Below are 23,300 nucleotides of genomic sequence, written 5' to 3' on the forward strand. Positions count from 1 at the left end.
AATCCTGTTGGTCATCTGTCACCACCAATCCCTCCGGTCAGGATTGGTGACACCCTATCAGTGTCCCAGAAGCAGGAAGCTAAGGAGTTCCTGCAGAAAAATAAAAACAAGTTTTCTGACCTACCAGGGCGTACGCATCTCATTAGTCATCATATTGAAACTGAGCCTAGAAGCAGAGTAAACCTGAAGCCCTACAGGATACCAGAAGCACGGAGGGAGGCGGTATCATCCGAGGTAAAACGTATGCTTGACCTAGGAGTCATTGAGGTGTCCCAGAGCGAGTGGTCCAGCCCGATTGTGTTAATCCCAAAGCCCAATGGAACTTGGAGGTTCTGTAATGACTTTAGAAAGTTAAATGAGATCTCCAAGTTCGATGCCTACCCCATGCCCAGGGTAGATGAGTTGATAGAAAGGATGGGTAATGCCAGGTACATAACTACACTCGATCTCACAAAGGGCTACTGGCAGATCCCACTCACTCCTAAGGCTAGAGAGAAGACTGCATTCTCCACCCCTGATGGGCTCTTCCAATATGTAGTGATGCCATTCGGGTTACATGGAGCCCCTGCCACTTTTCAGAGGTTGATGGACTTGATTCTGCGACCACATCGTGATTACTCCGCTGCCTACCTCGATGATGTGGTCATTTTTAGCCCGGATTGGGAAAGTCACCTCTGTAAGGTCCAGGCGGTGTTAGATGCCATAAGTGATGCGGGGTTAACCATCAATGCAGAGAAGTGTGCACTAGCCTTAGAGGAGGCCAAATACTTGGGCTACATTATTGGGAGGGGGTTAGTGAAACCACAACTAAATAAAATTGAGGCAATACAGAATTGGCCTCAACCCCTCACAAAGAAACAGGTCAGAGCTTTCCTGGGTATTACGGGCTATTACCGAAGGTTTGTGCCGAATTTTGCTTCAGTTGCAGCCCCACTAACTGACCTGACAAAGGGTGCGAAGTCCGCAATGGTGACATGGACTCCAGAGGCTGAGAAAGCTTTTCAAAGCCTTAAGTCTGCCCTGTGCCAACAGCCTGTGCTAGTTACCCCTGACTTTAGGCGAGAGTTTCTAGTACAGACAGATGCCTCTAACACAGGGTTAGGTGCCGTCCTCTCACAGGTCGTGAATGGCGAAGAGCACCCGGTGATGTACTTAAGTAGGAAGCTATCCCCGGCCGAGAAAAACTACGCCATAGTTGAGCGAGAGTGTCTGGCAGTGAAGTGGGCCCTCGAATCCCTGAAGTACTACTTGCTAGGCAGGAGATTCAAGTTAGTGACAGACCATGCCCCCCTAACATGGATGAAGCTTAACAAAGAAAAAAACGCAAGGGTGACTAGATGGTTTCTGTCCCTACAAAACTTCAATTTCACTGTAGAACACCGGCCAGGGAAATTACAGGCGAATGCTGACGCCCTATCAAGGGTACACTGCCTGTGGGGACAAAACGCTCAGCCCTCCGGTCTGAAGAAGAGGGGGGGGATATGTGGACATGTCACTGGAGATGTGTTCGAGGGGGTGTACATCTCACCTAGGCTGATGCGTAGTGTGAGGTGGTAAGTCCAGGAGGGATCTGTTGCTCAGCAGTGCTATGCTGCTGAGTTATTATTTATTTTTACCGGGCCTGGATTTACTGGAATGGTGGATAGGTTGGTAGTGGGATCTGCCATTCCCTCCCCCTCGATCCAGTGTGGGTTTTGGGATCAGGTGAGCTCTGATCCCAATCAGCCTGAGAAGGCAAAAGGTGAGCTCAGTGTGCAGGGGAGTCTCTCAGACAGGAGTGAACAGCCTGCATGGTGTGTTCGCTGGGAGCTGGGGCTTATGCACACCCTGCAATATTACCTGCCAAGTGAAGTGACAGAGAGGTAACCTGTTGTATTAGTAAGCGCCCAGACGGGCAGGACTTTTTGTTTTGTTTATTATCAATGCACGGTGTTGCTGTATTTATGTTGCTGGACCGTTTATGCTACAAATAAACACCAAAGCTGTTTTTAAGTCCAAGTTTGCTGCCTGAACTGTGTCCTAACACACCATCCCCCGGGAAGATCCTTACACTGTGTAAACCAATATAACTAATTCTCTAAATATCGCATCAAATCTACAAAAGATGTATATGTGAATGTACATTAACTGTTCCACTATATTTAATTTGCTATGCTACAGCGTTCCTGTGTTAAGTTTTTGTCATGCCCAACTTTGCTTGAACATTGCCCAGCTCTCTTGGCATTTTGCTCAGCAGTGGCTGAAGGTTAGAGGGAACATTGATTAGGACTCCTATTTTTGTAATCAGTCTGGAGTACAGGGGTGGAACCCACAAATGTCACATATCATCTATCGACTACTGAGTATGTCAAATTGCAATTGTGGGATAACCCTGTTAGAAAAAAAATATACTTTTGGCCTCGACATATTCCTTCAGTTGTAAAATCCTGGAGTGCAAATGGCATTGGTACCATGACATACTGTGCATGTATGTCTTGGAGCAGGAGGGGGTTAAAGGATCTGCTGCCAGATACTGTACCACAGAACACCTCCAGAGGTTTCATAGAGCCCATGACATGACAGGTAAGAGCTGTTTTGGTGGCACAATATAAACCTAAAAAATATTAGGTTTTAAAGCTATGGCTGACAGCTCTATATGTGTGGGGTAAAGTCAACAAAGAAAAAACATCAATCAAAAATTTATATTAATTTGACCTAGGGCAAACACTCATGCTTACATTTATATATTATACAGTTTATTGTTCAACTTGTCTGCTCTTGATGTTCATTCCTAAGTGTTTTATAAAAAACAAGTCATCCAATAGCAGGTGAAGTGGGTCACATATACTACGTGACAAGAACAGTAACCTAGTTTATTTCACAAACAACACAATACCATAGAAACAACTCTTTTTATGTAACATCAAGCAATACTTTATAGAACTCTTTAACACATTCTTTCATACTATATGTCCAAATCTAAGGACAGGGTAATACACTTTAGATATGTGTCATCATTTTTCATCAAACATTTAACTGCTCCTCCCTCTCCACTGTAAAATAGTTTTATAGCATGTTTTTTTAGTGAGTCATTAACAAGAAATCAATGTTTTACTATATTTATGCTTGTTTTAATTACAGTTCTGTGCTTCTGCAACCGTTAGTTAAATTCTTAAAATCATTGGAATAAACAGAAGCCAGTACAAATAATCTTACAGCATTCTAATATATGTAATAAATCACAGAAAAGGAGACATATAAGCATTCTGTGTTATTTATCATGTCCCTCTAGCAGTATGTACACTTTGTACACTACTCATTGAATGCTTTTGCTTGCTACATGTTAAATCCATTGCTCTACCTATACAGTACTTACATTCGTTTACATTAGTATAACTCAAGCTGTTTTACCTGATCATAACAATTTTTTTGTCTATTTTGCTTACATTTTTGATAACATTTACAATTGGCCCCAGTGGTCTACATGTTTACGTAAATGTTTACGTTTATGTAAAATTATCAGGCATTTTCCTAATTTTACAGGGAAGTCCTGTTTTACTCCCTACTGCAGACATAATTTTGCTCACATACATATGATGAATTGTAGTTCATTTTCTAGGTATCCATTCTGTGTAATAGCTATTCTATGTTGTTTGTGTCAGACATCATGTATAATGTAAATATTCATATTGAAAAATTAATTTTGTTTATTATCTGCATATAGAAGAAATAGAAGACCCTAGTAGGTATTATGTTGCATTCAAACTATGTTTACAGCAACTTTATAATTTAAGGGGGTACTCTGGGACACGTTTTTTTTAACAATTGTTGGGGAGGGTTTGGGTGAAAACAATTACATCTACTTACCTCCTAGGCTTACAATGCTGTGCTACGTGGTCTGCAGCAGTTTCCTTGTCTGAGACTGGGCTTGATATGTGGCACTGGCAGCGGGGACCCGCCTCTACTGCTGAATGGCTGAGCTGGCCTGAGACGTTGCATCACGTCATATCACTATTCTTAGAGCATGGATTAGTGCACCACTTTCTAGGGCTGCATTAAAGAGTCACTCTCCATTGTATCCACATGTTGCACTCACAGCATGAGGACATCATCATACTGTCTTCACTGGGTGCATCCATGAAAAGAGGGAGCCATATCATTGAAGCCAGTTGGGAGAGGAGAGGTGAAACATTTTGGCAGCAATTTACAATACCCAAATAGAAATATGCAACCACCCAACAATTAAGCATTAGATGGAGGCTGGTACAGTGACTTCGGGACACTGCAATTATATGCAGCACTGTTCATCCTTTCTACATACAAATACTCCATTTCAGGAGTGTGGTGTGTTAATATTAGTAGTAGTGATCCAGACTCCAAAGAAATTTTTTTCAACCATGACATGATCTCAAAGCTTCAAAACCCACAACAAACAATTATAATGATGTTATATCATTAATAATAATAATCAGATTAGAGCTCTCATATCTCAAACAGGGAAAGACTGCAGATTAGCAGTGTTTTCTCGTTATGAAGATGTATGTGTGTTTGTTTTCATTGTATAAAACTGTCAGCAGTGTACCAATGCACAAATGTTCTAATTTCTAACAGGGACAAGAGCATTGTAGGACTAAATTTGATTAAAGGGATATTCTCTGCTGCCAAAGTTACCCTTACCCAGACTGCTTTCACTTTCTGTTTGGGAGGAGGGTGGGCACCTCCAGTCATTGGCTCTTCTGATCAGCATTGCTATGTCCCTTTGCTCTGCACTATGATGTGCTGTGTTGGGCTCTGCTATGCCAGGTCCTGAGATCTGACAGCTCCAGAGGTCTAGGAGCTGTCATTGTAAAGATGATGTACTTCAGATAGGGTGGCCAGCTAGGGAGACAGTACACATCTGTTTAGATAAATAGAACCAATTGCAAAGTTTCTTAACTTTTAATGACTTACTTTTTAAGATTTAGTTATTGTGACAAATGAGAGTGTACTCACCATATATAGTACATACATCACATGCACGTCTACTTTTAATTGTAATCCATTATTACACATACAGGATGTGCCATGAGTAAAGCCTAATAGGATGCTTATGTGCACATAATAAGTACATCCTAGTGTCTTCAATGTTAGCTTCCAATAGGGTTGACTTTTGCTGGGGTCCATTACTGTTTCAGGGCCCAGACCCACCAGAAGACCCTTTGTAGCTGTGTATGTCATTTCCAGTCTGGTGCTAAATAAAGGAATCTGGCAGAGTATGTGTCATGGCAAAGTTTGTAATATATGATCAGTTCCGGATTGATCCTTAATTCAAGAGCATATTAAGAGCATTTTAACACTAGCATTGTTCGTGAATTCTAATCAGTAGACAGCTTGTAACCCATTGATCCCAACACTTTAAAGAAAAAGCATACTTGTATTAAAAAATGCAGGATTCTCCTTACCTTTTGTTACCATAGACTTAACAAGTTCCATGCATCTTAACCAGTTTAAACCTCATATAAATTAGTCATTTTGCTTTATTATTTTATTTCCACAGGCAGAGAACATTGAATGGTAACTTATACAATAGATAGTAGCTTAAAGGAGTTATCCATTATTTATCCATCATTTTAAAAGCAAAGTCCTGAAGTGCAGTTATTAAGTCCTGAATCAAAATACCATTTTTACCATTTCACTTCTTTCATATGTCTCCTTTGCTACTGCTTATGTTTGCTGTTGCAGGTTGACTCTGGCTAGAATCAGCAGTTTTAGTCCTTTCCAGACAAGTAGAAAGTTACTTTAGTTACCTTTTCTGAAGTGAACGCAGGATCGTCATTCAGAGACCTGGCTTTAAAGAGCATGTGTGTCCACCTGCATTCTGATCATTCGGTGGATATGCAGAATGTTATACGTTTTGAACACAAGGTGGTACCATAATATGTACATAAATGTCGTAACATTTCACTCTCTTAACGGCATGCAAATAGCAAATATTGTTTTTTTTATTATAATCTATACAATAAATATGATATTTAAAAGTGGGGCAATTTCTTTAATGCAAACTCTCATTGATTAAAAAGAAATATTTGCATTACTAATTGTACATTTAACTGATTCTCATAAGACATGTTCTCATTCGCTAATTATCTGGTGAATATTTCATTCAAAATAATTCATCTTTGATGATAATTTGCTGTGCATTAGTATTTCATTAGCAATCAACGAGTACATTTACTTTCCATAAAGGTAAGGGGGAAAAAAACTCCTGTAAGCTGAGCTCTCATCTCTGTTACTGCTATCTCAACTGGAGAGCTGCTTTAGCTATCTCTATCTCAGTTTGTAACAAGGGGTTAACAGATACCAGAAGGACTAATATTGGGCACATGTTTTAGGAGGGTTTTTTTTATATTTTCCACTGCGGAAATATGTTCTTATTTTTAGTTAACCACTGTAGAATAGGAAATTATTGGATACATTGCTCCTTTAAAAACAGTAGTGTCAGACTTAATGTACTGCCCTCCTATGGCTCCGAACAACAAAATTGAATTTATTGACTGTGCCATGATGTGGTTCTCCCATATAGTACTATGAACATACATGTGTATGAATCCTAAGGAATCATATATTTGATAAACTGCAGTTAAAAATTTATTTATCCAGGATTAGAAAAAGCACAGCTGCTTTCTTGCAAAAATAACACCACCCCTATCCCCAGGTTGTCTGTTGTATTACCATTCAGCTACACTCAGTTCAATAGAACTGAGCTGCAAAACCGTGCAAAACCGTGCTTTCACACCTACCGGATCCGCTGCGGTTTCGCAGCGAGATCCGCTGTGGATCCAACCCCATTAACATCCCGCTGTGAGTATGTGCGTTAACCCCCTGCCGCCCACAGACCGCCGCTGAATGCATACATTACCTGCTCGGCGACGCGGCTGCATGTCAGGATCCCGGCTCCAGTCCCGCTCAGCCAATCAGTGCATGGCAGCGTGAAATCCGCTGGGGATCTGGTAGGTGTGAAGACAGGGAGACAGCAGCATTCTTGCAGATAGCACCATTTTTCTTTCTACCCCTGGATAACCCCTTTAATGCTTCATTTGTACTGTGTCAGATGTAAGTAGCTACAACCCTTTCTTCCATATATTAGATTAAAAAATATATATATGACCAGGCTTTAATACTAATTGTCATAAAATAGCACGACTAACACTCTTGTTTTGTTTTGATTTCTTAGTCTTAGGCTAGGTTCACACAACGTTCTTTTTTAGGTCAAATGACGTCTATTATTTTGAATTCATGGACGTCATTGCAAAAAAAGGACATTCAAAAAGACGATCATCGAACGGCCAAAAGAAGATGTTGTGTGAACCTAGGCTTAGAAAGAAACTGAAGATTTCTAAACAGAATTTCAACCAAATTCAAATTTTTAGTTCTGTTGTGTCATAAAGCAAAGAAGGTAATCTGATGAGTACCACATACATATATGTTAAGGCACACAAATGTGCTGTTTTTAGCAAAGTAGCTTACATCACTAGACAGTTTTTCTTCCCAATGTCCCAATCTCTCATCACTTCCTGATTTCATGCAACATTGCAGATACTTTCCCACAATCCCCCTTCTTGCATGTGAAGTGAAAACCAACTGTCAGTACTATTAGGACAGATCAGGAGACTGCAACTGAACTGAGCATGAGTGTGGAAGCTCAGTCGGCCATAACCGAGCACAACAGGTTATCAAAACAAAGCAGACACATAGGGAATTAGTGATTCTATTGCATTCAAATGATAGATTATAAGAAATGCTTGTACATTTGAAATATGTTTCATTTAACATATATAAGTATAGACCTAGTTTTCTTTTTGACACAACCCCTTTAAAGGGGTATTGCAGCGCAAAAAAATTATTCACAGAATAACACACATTACAAAGTTATACAACTTTGTAATGTATATTATGTCTGTGAATCGCCCCCTTCCCCGTGTCCCACCACCCCCACCCGTGTACCCGGAAGTGTGTGGTGCATTATACATTACCTGATCCGTCATCAGCTGCTCAGCCGCGATTGGCTGAGCATAACTGTGCTCAGCCAACTGCGGCTGAGCACAGTTGTGACACGGCGGAGGGGGACGGCGGCAGCGATTCGGCCGTCCGTCCGAAGATGACGTTTGGCACAAAATGGCGGACGGCCCTCGACACGGACCAGGTAATGTATAATGCACCACACACTTCCGGGTACACGGGCGGGGGTGGTGGGACACGGGGAAGGGGGCGATTCACAGACATAACATACATTACAAAGTTGTATAACTTTGTAATGTGTGTTATTCTGTGAATAATTTTTTTAGCGCCGCAATACCCCTTTAAATATAGATCCCAACTTACACTTTTAGGGTATGATCAAACTGAGTGCATTTCCGCCGTGGAATCCCGCCTGTCTGAGTGTGCCATAGCATCTCTTTGGGAGAGCGCACGCTGCTACACTGCAGCCGCTTTCCCCTCAAAGAAATGACGTCACCCCCTTGAGCGGAGAGCTGCGGCAGCAGAGGAGTATGCGCTCTCCCATAGAAGGGCTATGACACACTGAGACAGGCAGAATTCCGCCTAATTTACTCATTGTGAACATACCCTTAAATCAGTTAGTACTGAAATAGTAAGCAGGACTAGGGGGCTGACAGTAGCTGTAATAAATATGCTTGGATGTTTCTAAAGTATTTGGTACTGTCTTTCACATAGCTTCCAGGCCCAAGTCAGTTGTTTTGCTAGCCTGTCACAATGTTGTGTTGAATGTGTTTTATGAGAAATTGAAAGCTGTATGCAAGGAAGGTAAAGATGAACACACCAATGTGAATCCAGAGGCAGGTAACACTTACCTTTTTGTGGTTCTACTTGGTAATCTTTTAAGAAGAATCCAATATTTTTAATTTCTACTTCCCTTAACTGTAAGTGGTTAGTTACCCTTCTTCCAAAAGTTATTTTTGGCCTAAAAGTATGCTATATTTCTGTAGGTTTAATCATATGTAACTTGCAGATCTTAAAGCCTAATTAAAGCCTCAATAAAGAATATATTATCAATGAAAGTAGTAAGAAATAATCTTCTGCAGCATATAGTGATAATTATAGGAAAGAAGATGGTATGGTCAATAGAGGATTGGGTAAAGACTTAAAGGGGTTGTCCGGCGCTAAAAAATTATTCACAGAATAACACACATTACAAAGTTATACAACTTTGTAATGTATGTTATGTCTGTGAATGGCCCCCTTCCCGTGTCCCACCACCCCCACCCGTGTACCCGGAAGTGTGGTGCGCTATACATACCTGTCACGTGCCGACCACGGTCTCCGATCCTCAGCAGTGACGTCTGAGTGGCTGATGACGCGGCCACGTCATCAGCTGCTCAGCTGCGATTGGCTGAGCACAGTTATGCTCAGCCAATCGCGGCTGAGCTTCGGATGACGCTGCAGAGGGCGGCGGGCACTCGGGAAGATCCGCCGGCCGCCCGAAGAAGACGTCACTGCTGAGGATCGGAGACCGTGGTCGGCACGTGACAGGTATGTATAGCGCACCACACTTCCGGGTACACGGGTGGGGGTGGTGGGACACGGGGAAGGGGGCCATTCACAGACATAACATACATTACAAAGTTGTATAACTTTGTAATGTGTGTTATTCTGTGAATAATTTTTTAGTGCTGGACAACCCCTTTAATTTACATACAGTGCTGTCCAGAAAAGACCAAAATTGTGGAGAAAGCATGCACATGAACATCCAAAGATTACTGATATTTTGCTCATTCGTTTGCTTCATACCATTAGTAAAATGAGGGTGTTTCCATTTTACATTACCCAAAGAACAGGATAGAATCTGTTTACGTCTTTATGCTGCCCTTTCTTACTGTTACTCCCTACTGAATAGGTTTCCAGAGATAACAGTTTAAGGCTATGGGGAAGATTTATCAAACTGGTGTAAAGTAGAATTGTTTTAGTTGCCCCTAGCAACCAATCAGATTCCACTTTTCATTCCTCCCAGATTCTTTAAAAAATAAAAGGTGGAATCTAATTGGTTGCTATGGGAAACTAAGACAATTCTACTTTACACCAGTTTAATAAATCAGCATGTATGTTCCCACAATGGGAAAAATAGTGGCTATCTTTTTGGATGACTGTCATTTTAGTACCAAAAAATGGCCGTCAATTCATTATGATGGCCCCAAATAATGTTCATGATCATTATTTGCAGCCGCCATTATCAAAAGACAGACGCAAAAGAGAACATAGCCTAACAACTATAATACTTTAATGCACCTCTCATCATATGTGTAAGAATTAAAGGACACCTAGAACAGATCTTTAAATAAAGGAAAAATATTTTATTTTATTAACTGAAATGTACATTGTCATAGACAGAGTAACAAGTAACAATTCACATTTTAATAGCACGGCACAGATAAAAAGATATCTCTTTCCTTGGCAAAAAAATAAAATTAATATTCTTTTACAACAAATATTTATGCTGCTGGATCCCGTAGAGATGACAAAGCAATGGAGTTAAGCACACACTATCAATATGTTCTTGCCACCATGATTTTATTGGTAATACTTACATTGTATTTCATAGAATAGATGGTAAGAATTGCTGGCTAACTAACATGTTCATTTTCGATGGCAAAATAATTCTGGCATGTTTTAACATGAAATATTCTAGGATAAAGGAATATAGCACAATACACTTATCCGATGGGTTATGAAATACAGTCCATGAGTACTAAGTGGTAGTGTCCCAGAAGACAACACCAGATTACATTTTGGCAGCTATGTGTCTATTATTTCTATAATGCCTTATGGAACAGCACCACTTAGTGAACTGGAGCCTACTGTACTATATCTTCTGCAATACAAACAGCAATAAATGAAGACAGATCTGCTTAAACAGATCCTGGTAAGTTAACGTACACCTTTTATGTGCATTTCTATACAGTCTACAGCACAAACTAGAGTACTGCAGGAATTGTGAGGTAATCCAATGTATGGGGATTATACACACATACATTAATCAATAGGAACTGTACAATCGAACATGTACTCATATTGATGAAAATAGCGTATATTCCATGCTCACATTTATTTACAGCTAATTTGCCAGCACACACCATTCAGGTTGTTGGCATCTGAAACATTTCAGTCTGTGATTGTTGCACTTTGCAGATCAAGCTGGTCATCAGATCTTATTCACTACCTTGACACATGAGAGGCTTACATCTAGGGCCCATTCACCAGCAGGAGTTTCTTTCCAGTATAGTCCGTGTTATGGCTAAATTCCACTGTCCCCTTTTCAGCAGTCATAAATCCATGATAAATTCCGTATAACACTGTAGTCAATAACAGCAGCACCAAATATTATATTAATCCCTTGATTAAAATACTAGACTAACGTTTTCACTGTGATAATATATAATTTCTATACTTTAAAATATGATCATTTCTCATCTTCTTTATATACTCGTTTTAGCAGTTCATGCTATTGATTCTGATATATACCATTATAATTTATATTACTTTACGAATAAAACAGATTGCCTAGGTCAGATTGGTCATTTGTTTTATAAACTTTGGAGCCTTTCCTACGTTATCAACTTCTTATCACCAGCCCAAAACATCAAAACTTTTAATAAAACAGGTAAGTTAAACACTGATGTCAGATATCACAAGACCTGTAAATCAGATAGTAGAATGTCATCCAGCAGAGCTGAGCAGTTTAGAACAAGGTTCCATTATGTCATGCTGCCTAAATTGTATATATCATATCTTACATATATAATATGAGAGTATATAAAGTGCTGCGGAATCTGTTGGCGCTATATAAATAAAAATTATTATTATTTTTATATAAATGCTTTTTAATATACTATGGGTTACTCTGCTGCACAGGCTGTAGTAACATATGCTGCATTTAGTGTCTAGAGGGTACAAATTTATTATAGTCTCAAGCGCCATAATTTGCCATAAAAAGGCTATCTGCTGTTTACTCGGAAAACTGACAAGTTGTGAGAATGACTTCAGTGTTTAGTATTTTTCATTAAAAAAAAACAAAAACATTTCTATTGTATGTCTTGAACTAAATACATTAGGAGTTCAGTTGGTTATCTGGGATGAGTAAAACAAGTTTGCTTTTTTCTCAGAAACAATGCATTTCATGCCCATGGCCTGTGTTTGGTATAGCAATTCTAGTGTCACTGTTTCTGAAAAAAAAGAACTATCTTATTAATCCTGGACAACCCCTTTAAGAATAGGTAACCTATCACTCATTAGCTGTTGAAGGTCTATGGCATGTTTTACAAAGCGCCTACAAACTGACCGATGATGCCGGTTGATGTGGTTCAACAACAGCTAGAGTAATAAGGGTGGTCTATTCTAAACGTAGAATAATTGAACATTACTTTATCTTTAGATATATTTGACTTGCTGTAGTAAGTGGCAATGGCAATGGCTTTTACATCAGGTCAAAAAGAAGTAATTTTACTTTCTACATAATGCAATTCAGTAGAACAGCAACCATACTTAAAGCACATAAAACACAGCAGAACGCAAAAGAAAAGAATGCAGCCTTGAACTAGTTGTGTACAGGCACAGTTTGAGTGTTTGAAAAGAGGTGGATGAAACAACTTAACAACTGGTTAGACAAACCAACATGAACATATATGACAAACAAATTTTTTAAAGAAATAATTGATAAAACGTTGACTTAAAAAATGCCAAATTTGATTCCAGATGTTTAAGGCTGGTCAAAAAAAAAATCCTCAATAAATTATACAGCCCTCGTCATTTAACTGAAACATGCAGTACACAAGCTTCTTTCTCTAGTTCTTAAAATTTTGCATGTGTAAAATTTGAAGAACTCTTGTGTAGGAAGAAGACCTGCTAGCTTAAAATTGCAAGCCTGGATGGCAGTTACCTTTTTCACATGTATTGTGCCTTCCCAAGCCATTATGAAAGAGATCTGGCCTCTGCTTGCGTGTAACCAGTAATGACAACCTCTTTGCAGTTATCTGTGTGCAAACAACCAGAGACATTTTGGTACTCTATTATACAGTATTAAACAAATTAAATTCATCTAAAAATACCAACGGAAATAAGATAAAAAACAAAATCCTACTGGCAGGACAACTGATTAGCAAATGATACGATGCCAAGCTTATGTTAGAAGCCATTTTGTAGCTCCTGTAATCTGCAACATTGCTTTGATATGATGTGTAGACGAGATGGTCCATGCAAATGGTCTGATCTGTTACACTGCGAGCTCTAAAGGACTGGATCCCAGACATCTTCAGAATGGATCAGAAACTCACAAGAAATGAACGATCAATAAAGTGTTGGTTATCATTTGGAAGCACATTGGTATAGCTGTATGTCCCTGAAAATATATGTGATTATTAACTATAATGGCCGATCCATCCATACTCTATCCTTTTTTTTATTGCCAGAAAGAAATTAGAAGGTTAGTAGATATGCACAAACTCCACAGGATAAATAACTTTATGACAGTCATGGTGAAATGTCTGCTGACATTATGGTGTTTCCTAGCATTTCCAGTTGAGATTATGCAGTGTTTATGTTGTCTGGATAGAGCCTAGAGTTAATGCTACATTTAATTATTTCCATTATGTGGTCAATAGCACTTGAGAGAATTCTATTTATCAGATTGGTGTAGTCTGTTTTATAAGATGGATGGGATAGGAGACCGAGAGCGTCTTAGAGGACAAGGTGAACTGTAGGGTGATGTTACTGGAGACAGTCTCAAGGCATTACCAGTCAAGCCAGCTATGTTGTTTAAACTTCGGGATTTTTCATATCCTTTTACGAAAAGTGCACAGACATCAGTTGATTTCAACCAGAAAAAGACAGAGACAAACATTAAAATGAAATGCAATCAATTATGAATCCATCAAAAAGGTTTATGTCAACAGTAATGAACAGCTTAGACAAGTTATAGGTCAAATGTACCCCGCATACATGTTATATTTTAGGAAAAGAAAATATTCAAATGAGAAAAATAATATTTGATTTTATGTTGAATAGTCATTGCAGAGTCTGGATTTGACCGACAATTGAGATAGCTGAAACAATATGACATGTTAAACTGTATGGTCAAAAATGCATAATAAAATACACAAAGCAAGACATGAAATGCTAAGTTCATTCTCGGAGTGTTTTCGACAAATAATTATAAAGCAAGGACCAAGGTGCAGATGGAAACAAATTAACAAACCTTCCATTCATAAATTATTCGTATCAAACGCTGAGTTAATGCGGGCAACCAAGCATTTATGGGGAGGTATTATAATGAATTTACCATTCTCTAGGGCTAATATTTCATTAATTCCACAGCATTTCATTTTTTAAACAATTTAGATAAATGTTTAGTAAAAATACCAAGGTTAACATTAACAGTCAAGCATTTTTATGGTTATCCTGTATTTTGTAATAGATAATTGCAGTAAACAGCAGCACAGCCATAATGTTCAAACAAGGTGGGTGCATGCAGCTCCAAGTCTTGATCCATGAAAAAAAAAAATGCTGAACCCCCAGAAAATGTTTCTCAAGTAAAAGGTTCCATGACGGAACAAAAACATTGTTGTTGTTTTAACTGCTTTCTTTGCACTTAAAGTGCCTGGGATTTCTACATTTTTTTTTTCCATTTTAGATAGATAGATAGATAGATAGATTTGTAATTTGAAATGTTCATTACACACTGTTAATTTTGTTCTTTCAAAGATTTTTCAAAACAGACTTTATTGTATTTTTTTTTTTACTTTTATACAATGTTGCTGTGTAGCTCATAATCTTTTCTCTGTAACCTGAACTATGAATATAATCACTATGAAAACAGTCATTTGCAAAGCTTTTTTTATGAATATTTTTGTAACAGTGACATTTTACCAAGTAATTTATGCAAATTATACTCAAAGCTTCTAAGTTTCATCCCAGCCAAAGTGAACAAACATTTTTTTCTTTTCCGTAAAATATTATTGTTTTTGTGCTATATAAATGTATCACAGCTATACAATCCATTGAAGTACTCCTTGTGGGCACTGTGATCACTCAGTTAGAAGTTGCTCTGAATAATCCTTTCTGTTGATGACTGACTGGTGATCAGTTTGCTAAAGGCTGTTTTACACAGGCCAATCACTGATGTCATTTACTGGGGCTATTATACAGCTTAGTATCAGGTGGGTCAGGTCACACAATCAATTTCCCTTTACTTCTATAATAAGGCTGGGTTCACACTATGTTTTTGCAGTCTATTCTTTCCTTCTGTTTTATGCAATCTGTATACATCTGTTTTGATCCTTTTTTTTATTGACTTTAATTCTAAAAAAATATATCAAAAACGGATCAAAATGCATCCTTTTTTTAATGTACTGTACACAAAGACATAGTTGACCACGTTTTTGTGTATGCTGAAAAAAGGATGCATTTTGATCAGTTTTTTTATCTGTTTGTAATAGAAGTAATTGAAAAACAGATCAAAATGGATGCACAAAAAATGCATAACTTTTTTTGCATAACATGGATCGCAAACCTAGCCTAAATTATTGGACGTACTTGTCCTATTACCCATGGCTATGTGTGACTGATGAATTGATGAGCTGATGGCTGGGTCTTTTACACAAGCCAATGTTTAGCGTTTTGGAATGGGATAATAGATGGTCTTAACGGGCTAATAGAAGAGGTCGAACAAAGAGCACTAATAGCTAAAGACAGGGTACTTAGAGGTGACCTTTTGTTTGTTCAGGGGACTTGGTCAGGGGACATGTAATAGAGTTTTAAAAAATTTTTTTTTACAAAAGCTGGATTACACTGTAATATTTGTAGCACACCATAGTGAATAAAACGTAAAGGCTATAGAATGCAATTTTTATATTATTAAACTATATAAAAAAAATCCCATAGGTCATTATTAAAAAAAAAAATGTTCTCAATTTCATTTCTGCAGCCTGCAGGGAACCTCTGACAGGTTCCTTTAAAAGGAATACACCATCAAAACCAATATACTATGTTATGCATATTACAGTGCCTGAAGTAACAATGCAAGACTCAAGTAATCTTTTTTTTTTGTTGTTCTTTGAATGCTTGTACCATACTCCAACCCTTAGGCCATATCATAGCTTAATACACAGTATATATTGTGCCTAGAATGTACCATTTTTAGTGTAGAAAAAAAAATTAAGAATCTAAACTAGATTCTAAACTTTAAAGCCCATCAGTCATTAAAATTGTTAATATAGTCATAAAAGTCATATAAAATGTACTAATTTTGATCTCCTGGTTTAATTTGCATTATGAATACTGGACTGAAAAATATGAAATTCTAAACAGATTCTTCTTACTCATGATGAGGTGCATGTTATATTTCCCCTAAGTTATAAATACCATGGGGTTTTTTTACTTGAAAAGATTGCTTTATTGTATTGTTTGTAATTGCCTTGAACATATATTGTAAATGTATACAAGTATATAGTGTTGTGATGTAGGAAGGTGTGTTCTGTACTGTCTGTGTGCCTTGAGGTCTAGGATTGCATGGAATAGTGGAGTGCATGGAGAACATGGAGAGGAGCGAACCTTGAGCATGGTCAGGTTTGTCCGTACCTAAGTGTGCAGCATTTGATTAACAATGGTTGCAGGAGATGGATGCAGCCCTAAGGCTGCCTAGGAAACATGGATACAGCCTACAGTATGACAGTTTTCCAGAACTCCCTAGGGCTGCATCCAACCGCACATGCTTGAATTTGCTCCTCTCTATTTAATATTCTCCATTTCCTTTTCCATCCCTTCATGTTCTCTGCTGCTCTCTACTAGCTTCTTTTGTACTTTTGTCAGTTTTATCAAGAATAAGAAGCTGAAATTTTCAAAAGCAGTTCATTCTATGATTGCATTGAATAACTTTGTGAACTTAACGGTTGAGACTCTACCTTCAGCCATGCAGACCCTTTGAGAAAATGCACTTGCAGAAGAATAGGCCATTACCTGAATGACAAACTGAGCTAGTTCAGAACACTGTTTCATTCTGGTAATCTCTAAAAATCCAGATTTTGATGATTTCTTCCCTTTTTCGGCATTTGCACATGACTACATAGATCAGTTTGTTGAGGCAGCTGCCAGTATGATACAATTATATTTATGATATTTGAGTCACAGCTACTGGTGTGCTGCTAATGGTAATGCATGTGGTCATGATAAGGCAGTGGAGAACACATTGGAGTATTAGCCTCTAAAAACTCATCATCTTGTTTTCTGGCCCTGTAGTTAACCAATGCTTTCACAAGCTTTCCGAAGAAACTGGCTTCTTGGTGGGCAAGTTTGGTGTCCATAATAAAATAGTTTATTGTTTAGTATCCAAAAATTTGTGTGAGCGGAAGACAAGAAAGCCTCTCCCTTTTGTGTGTGTCTGTTTAATTATCGCAACAGAAACCTTATTACTGCCCCGCAGCAGCAGAACCAACACCCACAAAGAGAGCAGTTGGCACCAACACACTCTTTGTCCATAGAATACTGTGATGATGCTACATATATGTCAGCAGTTTCCAAAATGTTCACCCAGAAGACGGTTGCAGACCCTGAAGATGGACACAAACATCCTTTGGTTGAGAAAAAAATATTGCTACACTTTATATGTACATATGGGCACCACTGCCACTCACAGTCATACTTTTGCCTGTCTGTTTTTGAGTGCTGAAAACTAGAAACTGGAGACTTTACTAATTTCTTCAACATTCTCAAGATGAGCACCAACCCTCCTCTTAAAGTGTTCCCAAGTCCTATTCCGTATTTTGTCTGCATTCTTGATCAGGATAAAGGAGCATTCTTTGCCCTTCCCTTCACCATCATAGAAAAAACATGGCCATTCATTTCTTTCACTTCTCTTATTCCACAGTTCCTGTAGCAAGTGTACTAACACTTGCATTGTTTCCATCCCTTCCACGTTGTTAATTCATTGTAATACTTCATCATCATACTGTATCTTTCATTTTCTTTGCTGTTCCTTTGGAACAATCTTCCTTCCTATACCTCTGCTTGGGAAAACTGACGATGCCAAAGATACGCTTAGTAGTATGAAGAAATGTACAGGTAATCTGGTGAAAGTGCTGGCTCATTGCTTTACTGGTCTAATCCCAAACCAGCATTCAAGTCCACTGTACATGGAGCCTACTTTTGAGTAATGGAGCCATGAACAAACTTTAGCCAGCTCTGTGAATTATGACTGTATCCAGATGACTTCTGTTCGTGTTCCCTGCCCCAACAATTTTTTTTCTTTAAAAGAACTGATAAAGCTGTTTTGTGGAAGAAGAGGTGCCTAGGCATGGAAACAATATCCATAAAATTCAGTTTTATTCCATCACTTTGGACACAATAAAGACCCAAGACAGAGCTCACACACAACATAAGAACTGTTAGCTTACTTGTCTTGGAGGTCATCATTACTTAGTCTAATTTTAAATGTGGCAACATTTTTGCTAAGTAAACATCTTTTAAAAAAAAAAAGTTAAATAAGCAAATAGGCAATATACTTCAGTGAAGCATAAAGCTTCACTTTAAGTGGTTAATCACCTTTATACACTAGCATAAAAGGACTACATTGTCCATATATATATATATATATATATATATATATTACCTTATAGATATCATCCACATAAAATAAGTAACTAAATAACCTGCAGATACTGTTGTGATTAGGAATTGCAACATATAATATGGTATACACATGAATTCCCTGCCCCCTGATTTCTATTGTAAAGATTGTCAAGATTGAACTAAAACTTTGCTCTATTTTGGTCTCATCTTGTGGATAAGCTATCAATTAAAGGAAAAGTCAGGCGAAAATTTTTTATCAAAGTATTGTATTGCCTCACAAAAGTTATACAAATCACCAATATACACTGATTACGGGAAATGCTTATAAACTGCTTTTTTCCCTGCACTTAGTACTGCATCAAGGCTTCACTTCCTGGATAAAATAGTGATGTCACGACCCGACTCCCAGAGCTGTGCGGGCTGTGGCTGCTGGAGAGGATGATGGCAGGGGGACACTGAGGGACACAAGGCACTGGGGGGACACTAAGCATCCCTCTGCCATCATCCTCTCCAGCCGCCACAGCCTGCACAGCTCTGAGAGTCGGGTCGTGACATCACCATTTTATTCAGGAAGTGAAGCTTTGATGCAGTAGTAAGTGCAGGGAAAAAAGCACTTTATTAGCATTTCCCGTAATAAGTGTTACTGTAATTGGTGGTTTGTATAACTTTGGGGGACAGTACAATACTTTAATAAAAATTTTTGCTGGACTTCTCCTTTAATTTATGCTTGACAACCAACTTAACATTGTCTAACAGAAGAAAGGTCTTTATTAACTGGTCACTATTAACCCCTTGGTGACCAGCCTATAATGGCCCTTACTGACAAAGTAATTTTCTTACTTTTTTCAATACCACCCGTCAAGAGTCACGCCATTGTTTTATTTTTGCCCCTATAGCTATATGAGGGCTTGTCACTGTCACTTCACAAAACTTTTGGCATGTCATGGAGATATGTCAAAAGTTTTAATCGGTCCGGGTCTGAGTGTTCAGGCTTGTACCAGTCGGGAAATAGAGCTGGGAGAAGACTCAATGCAGTACGTCTTCTCCTAGCTCTATCTACCTCCTTACCTTCTAAGATTCATAACATTTTTATTTTTCTACTGACAGAGTTGTATGAGGGCGTATCTTTCGTGGAAAAGTTGTACTTTTTTCTTGATCCATTTATTTTACCATATATTGTATTACAAAGCCAGTAATCCAGATAAAAAATATTTGTAGGACACTATTAAAAAAAGTGGAATTATACAAATTTGTGGGGCAATAATTTTTACTATACAGTAAAACTAATGTGTAAAGTTTATTGCACATGTCAGTACAAATTAAAATGGATACTAATTCTCCTTGAGGAGAATTCTGGAAAGAAAGGATATGCAAAGTAATTCTCTAATGCTACCTTAAAAAGATAGATTTCCCTTTAAGTCAGCAACCTTACTGTGCAATAGTCCGCAGTGAGATGTTCTGCAATAGCTTTGGGAGGGGAACTGACACCATTTCCTTTAACCCTTTAAGGACCGTGCTAACTTTAGTTTTTTCCTCCATGTGCTTAAAAGGCCATAGCACTTGCATTTTACACCTACAGACCCACATGAGCCCTTATTTTTTGCTTCACTAATTGTACTTCGCAATGACAGGCTGAATTTTTCCATAAAATATGCTGCGAAACCAGAAAAAAATTATATGCTCAGTGAAATTGAAAAAAAAAACGCAATTATTTTTCTTTGGGGGGGCTTCATTTTTACGCCGTGTGTCCTATGGAAAAACTTAGTTGTTATATATGTTCCTCAAGTCATTATGATTAAAACAATATATAACATGTATAACTTTTATTGTATCTGATGGCCTGTAAAAAATTAAAACCATTGTTAACAAATATACATTCCTTAAAATCGCTCCATTCCCAGGCTTATAGCGCTTTTATCCTTTGGTCTATGGGGCTGAGTGAGGTGTCATTTTTTGCGCCATGATGTTTACTTTCTATCGGTAGCTTGATTGCGCATATGATATGATCGCTTTTTATTACAATTTTTCTGGATTTGATGCGACCGAAAATGCGCAATTTTGCACTTTGGGATTTTTTTGCGCTGACGCCATTTACCGTGCGAGATCAGTAATGTGATTAATTAATAGTTCGGGCGATTACGCACGCGACGATACCAAACATGTTTGTTTATTTATTTATTTTTATTTGTAAAATGGGAAAAGGGGGGTGATTCAGACTTTTATTAGTGGAGGGGATTTTTTATTAATAAAAACACTTTTTTTTTAACTTTCACTTACAGTAATATGAAGCCCCCTGGGGGACTTCTATTTACACAGAACTGATCTCCCATTGAGATCAATCCTGTGTATATAATAGAGCAATGATCCATCAGATCGGTGCTCTATTATAATGGTCTGCTGCAGACCATCTGAATAGATTGCCGAGCCGGGAACAGCGTTGGAGCGACGCTGAGCCCTGGCCGGCTCAGTACAACGGATTTCCCCCCCCCCGATCGCATCGCGGGGGGGAGATCCCCCACTAGACACCAGGGAGAGGGGCCACATTCACTGTTCAAATGCAGCTGTCAGCTTTGACAGCGGCATTTGAATGGTTAATTAGCCGGCCGCGGCGATCGGCCGCGCCGGCTAATACACGCGGTCCCTGGCTGCACATAGCAACCCGGGGACCGTGCGCTGCAGAGAGGGCTCACGCCGGGAGCCCTCTCTGTTTACTCTTAATGGCCGGTCGTTAAGAGGTTAAATTGGCCGGTTCCCCTAAAACATTAGCCTTTTAAAAACGCTGCAACTGAACCCATACAACTGGAGGCAATGCTGTATCTGGCCATAATTTGGTTTTAACAACCTTCTTCTGAGGATAACTGATCACCGTATCTCCATTAATATAAGTATTGTCCCTAATGCTAATGTTTACCTTTCTAACATACAATACTTTGGTTTCAGTATAGGATAGTAGAAACATTGGTAGTCACCTGACTCAAAATGTTCTTCCACCACAACTTTTAACATTTCAAAAAAAAAAAATATATATATATATATATATATATATATATATATATATATTTCTTTACATTTTTTAAAGCCACTGTCGTTATAACTTTCAAAATTTAAATCAACAGGGAATGTGAAATAAAGCAAATTTGCAATTTACATTCATTATTTATTTATTTATTTTAGTTATCAGGGAAAAAATTGCACTTCCTGTGTTCTGACTCTTTTTTTCCCCAATGAGTCTAAACACAAGAAGTGCTGTGTATCCCAGGCCATCTGAGCGCTCAGAGGAAGTGACTGATGGACACATTGAGCCGTGACTCTCTGTACTGGCTGGAATTCCTGTGTTTAGTCTCTTTTTTTCAAACAGCACAAGACTAACAATCGGCCTTCAAGAGACTGGACCTGGATTTGGGTTTAGCTCTGTTTTACAGCATGATAACAAGAACAACAAAAAGATTTGTGTATTTTGCAAACTTGATTTATTTTACTTATACTGTTAATTTAGTTTTTTTTTTTAATTTATAACGATAGTGACACTTTAAGTCCCTTTGGGGACTATTATAAATCAAGCAATAAATGAAACTTGTATACAATAGACCAGTGTATGGGATTTGCAATACATTGATCTATTAGATCAGGACCTGTATTACATAAAGGGGTCTGTCTGAGGTCTGTATCACATTATAGAGCTCTTTATTACATTATAAGGGTCTGTCATCTGTACTATATTACCTGTATATATTATCCTTCTGGGGTCTGCATTATATTATGGAAGTATCATATTTTAGGGGTCGGTATTACATTATGGGGGTAAGTCTGCTGTCTGTATAACATTGCAGGGCATCTTTCTGTGGTCTATATCATAGTATGTGGTCTGGTCTAGCATTTGTATTACATTATGGGGGGTCTACATTACATGAGGAGCCTATTTTGGGTCTATATTACCTGGGGGTGTATCTAGAGCCTTTATTACATTGGGATGCATAATATAACATGGGGGTCTCACTGAGGTCTGTATTACAAGCATTGGCTATGTCTTTTAGAGGAATAATTGCCTTTTACATGGCAACTAAATAAGAGTAATTTTGTGTGATTTTTGTGTGACCTTTCAAAACAAGCTGCCAGGTTTTTGTACACGAGGAGCAGCACTATATCTGACCATCATTTACCTTATATGTGACATTCTTTCTGTTCCGCAAGATAAACCTGCAATTTTCAGTTCGCTCAGAGAACTGAAAATTACAGGCAGAACTTGACGTCAGTGGTGTTCGCACGTAGAGAAATGGAGATTCTGCACTTTTGTTTCTTTGTGTACAGGCTAAAAAACAGCATTGAAGCCATGATAAAGTTGTAGTGAGTAGTTATGTAAACTGTGTATTAAGCCCAGGGGTGTCAGAGCTACTTCTTAGCTGTCTCTCTCTGTTTGTATACACAGGAACTCCCCTTCCTATCTTCCTTCTCCCCCATCAATTGACTTGGCTTGCTTGAAACTCGAACCATTGGCTATGTATTTTTGTCTGATAAGATGTATTATAAAGTTTCTTATATTTCCTTTCTTATTATTGATCTATGTAAAGTTTTTTTTAAATAACAATGCCCATTTAAGGCAGTATGCTAGGAATGTCCCCACAGTGCATTCATATACAGAAACTCTGTGGATTATTATAGTAACTGTGATCTGTGGAGCACATAGTACATCCACAGCATGTCAGTTTATGCAG

The 23,300-nt window shown here is 38.3% G+C and overlaps 1 protein-coding gene across 7 annotated transcripts in view; it reads right to left on the reverse strand.

The window, feature by feature from the left end:
• Positions 1-11,214: 11,214 nt before the first annotated feature.
• KCNC2 (potassium voltage-gated channel subfamily C member 2) overlaps positions 11,215-23,300 on the reverse strand; it is a 171,358-nt gene continuing 159,272 nt past the window's right edge. For 4 of the 7 annotated variants that reach the window (XM_069955947.1, XM_069955940.1, XM_069955938.1 and 1 more), the window contains one exon: positions 13,670-13,806. In XM_069955947.1, coding sequence (XP_069812048.1) covers positions 13,670-13,806 — 137 coding nt within the window. Of the gene's footprint in view, positions 11,325-12,939; positions 13,002-13,669; positions 13,807-23,300 lie in introns of those variants that run through there. The other 3 variants (XM_069955949.1, XM_069955943.1, XM_069955937.1) reach the window with 2 other exon arrangements.

The sequence above is a fragment of the Dendropsophus ebraccatus genome, chromosome 1 (genome assembly GCF_027789765.1).
Source record: "Dendropsophus ebraccatus isolate aDenEbr1 chromosome 1, aDenEbr1.pat, whole genome shotgun sequence".
In the NCBI taxonomy this organism is placed as follows: domain Eukaryota; kingdom Metazoa; phylum Chordata; class Amphibia; order Anura; family Hylidae; genus Dendropsophus; species Dendropsophus ebraccatus.